The sequence below is a fragment of the Durio zibethinus genome, chromosome 19, assembly GCF_047325235.1.
Source record: "Durio zibethinus cultivar Kanyao isolate XHJ-2024 chromosome 19, ASM4732523v1, whole genome shotgun sequence".
Taxonomy (NCBI): domain Eukaryota; kingdom Viridiplantae; phylum Streptophyta; class Magnoliopsida; order Malvales; family Malvaceae; genus Durio; species Durio zibethinus.
This window is the reverse complement of record NC_143180.1, coordinates 6,977,177-6,987,816: the sequence shown is the minus strand read 5'-3', so window position 1 is coordinate 6,987,816 and position 10,640 is coordinate 6,977,177. Positions and strand designations below refer to the sequence as shown.

The window sequence follows — 10,640 nt, the reverse complement described above, 5'->3', positions numbered from 1 at the left end:
GAGGCATCTTTTTATACGTTAGGCTGTTTTGGATGTTTATTTAATTCCAACTGTTTTGACTTAAGATAAACTAGAACTAATTCTAATTGCCAGAATCTTTTAAATGATTTGGTGACATTTTTGAAGCTAGAAATGCTTAGTTTCTATGAATCCGTTGTGTTGGATAGGTTTTTGAAACTAGAAATACAAGTTCTTTTTTTTTTTGTTTCAAAGGGGGGGAAGGGGCAAAGCCCTAGGGGAGGGGGGGGGGGGGGGAAGGTTTGGTTCGAAACCAAGCCTTGATGTCTTCCGAAACGCTTCAGTGGCCACTAGGCCATGAAGCGGAAGACAGAAATACAAGTTAAATATGACACATCTTGAGCTATTTGATAACAAACCCAATGCAGTAGGAGTGTATTCTTACCACTTTAAAATCCCCTTGACCCCAAATGCATCCATCCCACCGCACACGGACCCTTACAATGTAAGATATTCATTCAAGTATGACATTTTGTTTTGATTTGTCATACCTAAAAGCTTATGAGGTCCAACAATTTATTTATTCTTAATTTTTTTTTGTACGACAGTTCGGAATCACTGTTTACATGTGAAAACTATATTATTTTGCATAATGCAACTTGTAAGTGGCAAAAAGAGTAAGAGTGTGTTCTTTTTTGTTGTCTGAGTTCGAATCCGTTGGAAAAGCAATGGGAAAAGTAATTTATGAATTCACTAGATCCTAGTAAATAAGCCTGTTTCAATTTGTTCAGAAAGGGGATGTATTTTGCGAAGTTCAGGAATCTCTTGTCGTTAAAAAATTAAGAACAATAAATAAAAAAAAGTTGTGTAGTCCAATAAATTCTCATGGACAATTTATTTGAGTGTCGATCCTCCATTTTAAGTACTTTGAAGAAAAAAAAGGGCTTTTGAATTTTGAACAAGTAGAATTAAAAGTTTCTAGGTGTTCCTTTCGGCTTTCGAGGGGTATTCTTTTATTTTTACACAGAGCTCAAGCATCATGATTAATTCTCGTCATTTTAAATTACTACAAACAAACAGGAATCATAGGGGCTTATTGAATTAAATATTGGATAAAAAGATAAGAACATTGCTTTTCTTAATTTGATACGATTTTCAGAAGTATGCTATTATCTTGTTCATCTTTTCATTTTAAAATTTAAAAATAAAACTTGCAAAAATTTTCATACGATTTTCAAATAAAAAATTTTACAAACTTTATCCATAAAATGTTATATAATTTTTTTTTTTTTCATATTTGAAACCCACCTCCGAACTCCAAAGTAAGAGATGCAAAGCAATTAATTTATAAACTCTAGTCTATTTTTTTAACTAAGTGTGCAAAAAACCTAATAAATTTTAGGGTTTAGAGCCTAAAGTACTAGGTAGATAATGCCTACTTGGATTTAATTAATGGAATAGCCTCTTAGTTTACGTTTCATTATATCCATAACTAAAAAAGAAGCTATAAATTTCTTGATTTTGGGTCTCATTAATTATGAATAATCAAAACTATATATATATATATATATATCTAAACTTTTAACTCAATGATAAATATATGTATTTTCGTTTAAAAATGAATTTGGTATAATTTTTCTAAACTTATTTAAAAAATTGCATAATCAAAGAATCCAATTAATTTGTATGCTCATAAGAATGTTTTATATTACATATCTTCTAAAAAAAAGGTTACAATCTAAGAATAGGAAAATAAATTATGAGAATAGAAAAAAAAATTATAACTGTTAGGATTTAAATTTTTGACTTATTAAATATCAACAAATATGCTAAGTTTTAGATTTTATATTATATTTCATATTTATATCTATATCATATAGATATGTGAGTTAAGGAGTATGAAACTTTTTTGAAGATTATGGTACCCTTTTTTTTTTGGTTAAAATTTTAATTATACTTTAACAAAGTAATAAACCTCAAAATTAGTACAAAACTTGTATAAAGAGTAATTATCTTAACTTAAAGATCAAATAAAAAATAATTAACTAAAAATTTTTGTTTGAAATTAATTTTTGGTATATTATTAATAAAATATTTATTTTATTAGAATAAATTGTAAATATATTTTTTATTAAAATAATTAACACAGCATAATATGCTTCGAAGTGTAATTTGTAAATTAATTAAATAAAAATCAATAAAGTAAAAAAAAAAAAGAAAGCTAGATGCTCTAATTAATCGGCATGGTTATCTTTAAAATTTTTAAAGATCCAATCATTATTTTTTTTCACTTAAATATACTTTCAAAACAAAATTATAATTTAAATATAAATTTTGCTCAGTAAAACAAGCTTTTAATGCAAAATTAGAATTTAGGGAAGATTTATTTTATTTTATTTTTTTGTTAGATTGCAATCCGACATGCATCAGACTTTGATAAGGTTCAAAATTTCTTACACGACAATTTTCCACATTATTGTATAGTACGTTGGCCATGCTGCTCAAAAGCAGACAAATGTCAATAAATATCTGCAGTTGATAGATCGAACTTATGGTACTGACAACTTTTTTTCTTTTGCCCCACTTTACTTTGCAAAAGATTGAAAAATTGAACGTATCAAATTGTTGGAAAAAAAACAGTGTTTCTTGCTATACACACTAAATAATATTATCAAAAATATAAAAATATAGGATATAAATAAAATAAACATATTTGAAACGAATTTTATTTTATTTATGATATATTCATTTAATCAATAAATTTTAAAATATTGTAATATTATTCATAATCATTTATTAAGTTTAATAACAAACAAAAATTAGGTCTAATTACAAATTATTTTTAAAAAAATTTATTCATTTACATTTTTATTAAAAAATGATAATAATCTTTTATTTCTTATTTTGTCTTTTGAGAAGCATTAAAAAATAAAGATATCAATTTTACACATAATTAATAAAAAATTTAATTTTTTATTTTAATAGAGATTGAGATAAGTATTATATTATAAGTATAGAGATAGATATGAATGTAATTTTAAATTTTTATTGAGTACGAAAATAAAAACGAATAATATAACACTCACTTCATATCCATATCATATATATATATATGGTTATTAAATAAAATTTTCATTAAATAATATAAATTATTATTTTAGATTAATTAAAATTAATTTTTTATTGAAAAAATATATAATAATATATATTTATAAAAAATTATTTAAATATACAAGATAAAAATAAAAACTAAATTTTTATTCTTATTTTTTAAAAAAGCTATAAGTATAAAAATTACATATATCCATTAAATATCAATGAAAATGTAAGTGGAAATAATTTTAAAATACTTGTTAAATAAAAATACGAGTTAAATATAATATAAAAATTTAGATATAAGAATGAAAAATATTCTATCATCTCCTCATCTTACCAGTTAACATCTCTACTAAAAAAAAAAGTTTATAATTAAATATATATATATATATATGTATGTATATGTATATATCTTATGCTTTATATGCTTATACTCTTAACTTGTCTTGAAGCTGAAGGGGACAAAATTTTTGTGGAAATGACTGAACCTCCCTGCTTCAAAGTACAAATCCAATAATCATTTTACAATTTCCCCTTTTTTCTCTTTGTGCCAAAAATTATAAAAAAAAATAAAAATAAAAAAAAACCTTTTTCTCTCTTTTTTTTAGTGTGACAAAGTGTTGGAACCCAGCCATTGATTGATTGCAAAGGAATCAGAGCCCTTCATTGCGTCTGGTCTCACATGGAAGCATGTGTTACCAAATACTACTAAAGGAGTGTCATTTTTTGGACTTACGTTCACAGAGCCTACTCAAATTACTCATTTAAGTCAACTCAACTCAACAGTCCTTTCCTATTATTTGTGGGGGAGAGACAATCCGGTGTGTCCATGTTCATCTTTACAGCATATGTGGATCCCACATAATAAAAAAAATTCCAAGTATTTTTATTTATTTATTTTTAACAAAATTGAGATAGATAGATTATTTAATTTTTTTATTTTGTATAAAATATTTTACATTATATATGTGCAATCAATATCAATGTTAATAAGTTATTATAAAAAATTTAAACTTAATATCATTTATATATGTTTTGGATATTTTTGTTTAATATTAACAAATAAATTTTTTTAATTTAATCAAATTAAATTCGAACATTATGCAAACATCTTATCATTAAAATAAATCAAACTCAAACAAACAGAATAATTTTTTTTATAAAAAATAATCAAATTCGAATATATCTAAAAATAAACAAATAAATCATATATATTTATTTATATTTAATTTATTTACATCTCTACATACATATATTTATATTTATTTATTTATTTATATAAATCACATACAAATTGCAATGGGAAATAAAAAAAAACCATATGATAATAATTAAATGCTTAATCTGGATGTCTGGTGAGAAAGATTTTTTTTTTATATTATGAGTGTCATTTTAAAATTTAACCATGTCATAAGTGTTATTTATAAATTAAACAGAATCCAATCATAATACGACGTCGAGAATTACAACACAACGAGAGATCCTTCCTCATGCATATCAAATCATTGAGTAAAGTTTTTTCTTTAATCACAAAATAATTAAAAAGCATTGTTTTGTGTAACCATATGCTTTTTTTTTATTATTATTATATGAAGAGGATAAAATTTTAATATAAAAAAAAAAATTAACTTGAAATCAAATTTTTATGTTACTTCAAACGTTTTCGGAGTCAATCATATGCTTTTTCGTTTACATTCAAAAAGTGACAGTAACTTTTTAAATTATTTCCAAAGTTTCTTCATTACTGCAGAAGCAAGAGAGAGCTTTCTTTTAAATTCTCAGTACCAACCCTTTTTATAATCTCTGTCATGTGATGCCATTTCTTTTTCTCTATCACTCACAAATTCCTCTAAACATTAATTTGAAGTAATAATCATCATAATTTCACCCATTATCATTTTTTTTTTACTTTTACATTATTACTGCTAATTAAGCTTCAATAAATAAAAAATTCAAGCTTATTCATCATGTAAGAGTTAAAAGTATTCTTATGATTAAAATATATTTTTTCTTAAGAGTTAAATAGAGATTATTAATTCAATTTTTTGATGTTCATGCATCATGAACATTTTATGTGCTCGATTAAGAATTCTTTTAAATACGTGGTGAAAAAAAATTTTAATGCACATCCTAATAAGACATAAGTCTCATACAATATAGAAGTAAAAAAAAATTACATAACACTAAAAAATTGAAATTTTAATTCAATAGATAAAATTATTCATCATAGAATGAAAGATATTAATGTATTAAATGACAATTATAACAATGTAATTTTTATATTAGAATTGATAATTGATGTATTTATATCATATAAAATATAAATTATTTATGTGTTATATAAAAATTATATATTATAATTCATATCAATATAAAATTATGAAATTTTTTTATTTTATTAAATTTATTTATATTTTTTATTAAAATTTTAAATCATGTTATCTTTGATATCATATTATCATATTATATTTTAAATTATCAAATTTATTTTACTATGCTTATATGCAATCTTCTTAAAAAGAGTAAAAAACCTTTTCTTTGTATGGAAACAAAAAGTAATATGTAAGTTTTAGTAACCTTAAAAACAAGCCAACCTCAACACCCACAGGAACAACAGTAACAAAAACGAAAACCCATGTTCAAATGTGAATCCAAAAGCCGAAAAACACAGTGGTTTTATTGTCAGAAAAAAAAAATCGCAGCTATAAAATGGGAGGAGGCAGTGAATTGGAGCCTACCAACCCACAACTCGTCAAATCCGTCCTTTTGGGTCCCATTTTTTCCCTTCTTCAACGGTGCTTCTGCTTCTGTTAGAAAAAATAAAAAAACTATAGACAAAGAAATAGAAATAGAAAATCTTTTTGTAGACTTTGTGTTTTTAAAAGACAAAAGAGAGAAAAACAAGGGTTGAGTTTTAGTTGGACAAACAAAGCAAAGAAGTGTTTTTTTTTTTTTAAAACAAGGTTGAGGCTTTTGGTTTTGGATGCCATTGCCGATGTTGGGTTCATTCAAAAGCTTGGTTTTTGAGGGCATTGATAAACATCTTTACTTTGTTTAGTCTGTTTTTGAAAATGGGTCTTTATCAAATCCGGTAAAACTAACTCCATTGCGTCAATTTGACATTGATAGCAAAACTGTGAGTGTCTGCGTCTTTCATTATCACAAAAAGCTATCAACTTTACCATAAAAAAATAAATTCTTTTATATGTTTTTGACTAATTATTTGTATTGATAAACGCCCTTTTTCTTGTTTTGCAGTCTTGTAAAGTTGAATTTGTTTTTGATTGGTTTGGCAGCATGGTTTGAAGCCAAGTAAGTTGCCTAGATCTGAATTTACCATGGAAATGTTTTATTCTACTAAATTGAGAAGTGGATCTTTATATCTAAACTTTCTTTGTATATTAAATAGCTTCTTTGGATCTGTAATGCTCTAGAATTTAAGCTTTACTTATTGCCTCTAAGGTTCTTTTTTATTTTTCAATTTTTGGGAGTTGGGTCCTCTTTGTTCTTCATGTGTTGTATGCTTGAATTTAGCTTTCATGAGTTTAGGTATGAATATTGGTTTTTTTTTTTCTTTTAGATTTTGAGTTGTGTTATAGATATTCTGCTTCTTTTCTGTCTCTCATTCTCACATGCTGGTTTTTCAATCCTTTTTTTTTTTTTTGTGTTTATGTATGTGAGGCCATTTTCGTTAATCTTGCCTGGTTTTTTATTTTTAATGCTTCAAAGATTTGAAATTTAATATCTCATTTTTGCTTTGGAGATGTATGCATTATTTTCTGTAATTGTTATTCGACGGTTTTTCTGTTTATTAGAGTGGCATTGATGTTTCTTAACTAAAACATCACTGATATGGATATAGCATTCAGTTTTGGATAAATTATCAGTACAAGTCTTTCTTTGGTATTATCCTGTTTTAGTAATGATTAATTTCATTCCTTTGATCCCAGAGTGGCTTCTCATACCTTGGTTACATTTATGGCATTCAGCTGGAGATGGGAAGTATTGTAAATATGGATCTCCAAGAAGATAGTGGCAAGTTGGGGTCGCTACCAGCGACAACCTCTAGAAATTTGTCATCATCATCGTCAGCATTCTTTTCTGCGAATCAATCACCATTCTTCTCTCCAAGACCATCAACGTGTCAATTATCTGAATCGGCAAGGTCTGATGCTCAATGTGATAGTATTAATTTAACTGCTGATCGTCCAAGTTCCAGTTCTGGAATTCAGGAACATGAATGCCTCGCAAATGTCAGATTTGCCCTGTCAGACATGTCATTAACACCTGCTGCTTGTATTTCAAGTGACTTCCAGAAATTTGACCATGTGTCATCTACAACTCTTGTCTCTAATGGCACCCTATCTAGTTGTGGTCATGTGGATGACAATGGTTATTGTGGCCTTATGGAGAAGCACAGAAAGCATATGAGAAGCCACGATATGTCCTTTTCCCCTGTTCCAATATCGTTATCTTCTAATATAGACAGAAGCTATGATGTTTATATAGGTTTGCATGGTCACAAACTTTCCTTACTGAGGTTTGCAAATTGGCTCCGTGCTGAGTTGGAAGTCCAAGGGATGAGTTGCTTTGTATCAGATAGAGCTCGATTTAGGAATTCTCGTAAGCATGGACTTATTGAGAAGGCAATGGATGTTTCTTCCTTTGGTGTTGTAATTCTAACAAGGAAATCTTTTAGGAATCCATATACTATTGAGGAGCTTAGATTTTTTTCCAGCAAGAAAAATTTGGTCCCTATCTATTTTGATTTGAATTACGGTGATTGTCTTGTCCGGGATATAGTTGAGAAGAGGGGAGAGCTGTGGGAAAAAAATGGAGGTGAATTATGGGTTTTGTATGGAGGGTTGGAGAAGGAGTGGAAGGAAGCCGTTAATGGCCTTTTTCGATTGGATGAATGGAAATTGGAAGCTCAAGATGGTAGTTGGAGAGACTGCATATTAAGAGCTGTTACTCTTTTGGCAATGCGGTTAGGAAGACGAAGTGTTGTAGAGCGATTGACGAAGTGGAGAGAAAATGTAGACAAAGAGGAATTCCCATTTCCTCGAAATGAAAACTTTATTGGCCGGAAAAAAGAATTGTCAGAGCTAGAATTTATAATTTTTGGTGACATTAGTGGAGAATCGAAAAGAGATTATTTTGAGCTCAAGGCTAGATCAAAGAGAAAGAATTTGATGATTGGGTGGAGTAAGAGCAGTTCAGTAGAGGAAAGACGCAGGGAACGACAGTGGGAGAGTGGCAGCCGGAAGGGTAAAGAACCAGTCATTTGGAAGGAGTCAGAAAAGGAGATTGAGATGCAAAGCACTGAAAGGCAGCACTATCAAAGACCAAGAGGTGGTGGACGGAATTCACGGAGAAAGAGATCAGCGAAAATTGTATATGGAAAGGGTGTTGCCTGCATAACAGGGGACTCAGGAATAGGGAAGACTGAGCTTCTTCTGGAGTTTGCCTACAGATATCACCAAAGGTATAAGATGGTTTTATGGATAGGAGGGGAAAGCAGGTATATTAGGCAGAATTATCTAAACCTCTGGTCGTTTTTAGAGGTTGATGTTGGGGTTAAAAATTGCATAGACAAAAGCAGGATGAAAAGCTTTGAAGAGCAGGAAGATGCTGCCATTTCTAGAGTCCGGAAAGAGCTAATGAGGAACATACCTTTTCTGGTGGTGATTGATAATTTAGAGAGTGAAAAGGATTGGTGGGATCACAAGCTTGTAATGGATCTTCTTCCCCGTTTTGGCGGAGAGACCCACATTCTGATATCGACTCGCCTTCCACGTGTGATGAATTTAGAACCTTTAAAACTTTCATACTTGTCTGGAGTAGAGGCAATGTCATTAATGCAGGGAAGTGTGAAAGACTACCCTATTGCAGAGATTGATGCGCTCAGGATCATTGAGGAGAAAGTTGGAAGGCTAACTTTGGGCCTTGCGATTGTAGGTGCAATCCTATCTGAGCTACCAATAAATCCAAGCAGGCTACTGGATACCATCAACAGGATGCCATTGAGAGACTTTTCATGGAGTGGTAGGGAAGCTCTTCAATTTAGGAAAAACACTTTCCTCCTACAACTCTTTGAGGTATGTTTTTCCATATTTGATCATGCAGATGGACCAAGGAGCTTGGCTACGAGAATGGTCCAGGTGAGTGGTTGGTTTGCACCTGCGGCCATTCCAGTTTCCCTGTTAGCCCTAGCTGGACACAGAATACCTGAGAAACATAAAGGAACCTGCTATTGGAGAAAAATTTTGCGTTCCTTGACTTGTGGTTTTTCTTCATCATACTCGAAGAGATCTGAGGCAGAAGCATCTTCCATGTTGTTGAGATTCAATATTGCAAGAAGTAGTACCAAGGAAGGTTATGTCCATTTCAATGAACTCATCAAGGTTTACGCTCAGAAGAGAGGAGTTACTGGAGTGGCACATGCTATGGTTCAAGCTGTTGTTAGTCGTGGGTCACTATCACTCCACTCAGAACATTTATGGGCAGCATGTTTCTTGCTATTTGGATTTGGTAATGATCCTAAAGTTGTTGAGTTCAGGGTGTCAGAACTGTTATACCTTGTCAAAGAAGTGATTCTGCCTCTTGCAGTTCGGACATTTATTACATTCTCTAGGTGCACTGCTGCTCTTGAACTCCTCCGGCTATGCACCAATGCTTTGGAGGCAGCAGACCAGGTGTTTGTTACCCCAGTTGAGAAATGGTTGGACAAATCACTTTGTTGGAGACCCATCCAAACTAATGCTCAATTGAATCCATATCTTTGGCAGGAATTGGCGTTATCAAGAGCCACTGTGCTAGAAACAAGGGCCAAATTAATGCTGAGAGGGGGGCAATTTGACATAGGAGATGACCTAATTAGGAAAGCTATTTTTATTAGAACTTCAATCTGTGGTGAGGATCATCCAGATACCATATCTGCTCGTGAAACTCTAAGCAAACTCACCCGGCTTCTTGCAAATGTTCATACTCATATTTCACCATAGATTCTATATTTATTGTTAGCAAATTTTGCATTATTATACAAAGTTTACAAATAAAACTCATGTAAACAATCCAGAGAATTTTTTATACTATTTTGACTTTGAATGAAATGCCCTACAGTTTTGAATTTACTCTTTTCTCCCTTGTCAGAAACGGGATCATCTAGACTGACTTTATTGCATCACGTGCTTTCCTAAGTTTCTTGTCATAATTAACTGTTTGATCAAGATTTTATAGCCTGTGCTTATAGATTGGACATTTGATTTACATTTGGGAGTTTAAAGAAAGAGGCCAAGGAATAATGGTGCATGTATCAGTCTGAGGCATTGATTCTTAAACCAAGATTTATCAGGTGAAGAATAGCATCACTGGTAGCTATCTGATATTTATTAGTCTTTAACTGTTTGAGTTTTTTGTACAACTTGAAATATTCAATATTGCAATGTAATTTCTCTTGTTCAAACTATTCAAACATGGAGAGCCTGTTGACCAAGATGAGGGCTTCTCACTCTCAAAAGGTTTATCCTTGTCTTTATGAATTCGCTGTTATATTTTCTAAGGGTGTCTCTCATTTTGATTCTGCT

The 10,640-nt window shown here is 30.2% G+C and overlaps 1 protein-coding gene across 3 annotated transcripts; it reads left to right on the top strand.

Annotated features, from left to right (window-relative positions):
* Nucleotides 1–5,790: 5,790 nt before the first annotated feature.
* LOC111310348 (uncharacterized) lies at nt 5,791–10,187 on the top strand. 3 transcript variants are annotated; one of them, XM_022909716.2, is made up of 3 exons: nt 5,791–6,190; nt 6,313–6,366; nt 7,005–10,187. In XM_022909716.2, exon 3 carries the CDS (start codon nt 7,050–7,052, stop codon nt 10,056–10,058), a length of 3,009 nt encoding a protein of 1,002 aa, XP_022765451.2. In that variant the 5' UTR covers nt 5,791–6,190; nt 6,313–6,366; nt 7,005–7,049; the 3' UTR covers nt 10,059–10,187. The 3 variants fall into 3 exon arrangements, with proteins under 3 accessions (XP_022765451.2, XP_022765453.2, XP_089604628.1); XM_022909718.2 differs by having other exon boundaries at nt 5,945–6,190; nt 7,044–10,187; XM_089748502.1 differs by lacking the exon at nt 5,791–6,190 and having other exon boundaries at nt 6,277–6,366; nt 7,044–10,187.
* The last annotated feature ends 453 nt before the right edge of the window (nt 10,188–10,640 follow it).

What these genes read in the sequence shown, in the direction of transcription:
- LOC111310348 (XM_022909716.2), top strand. Translation starts at nt 7,050, where the DNA reads ATGGGAAGTATTGTAAATATGGATCTCCAAGAAGATAGTGGCAAGTTG.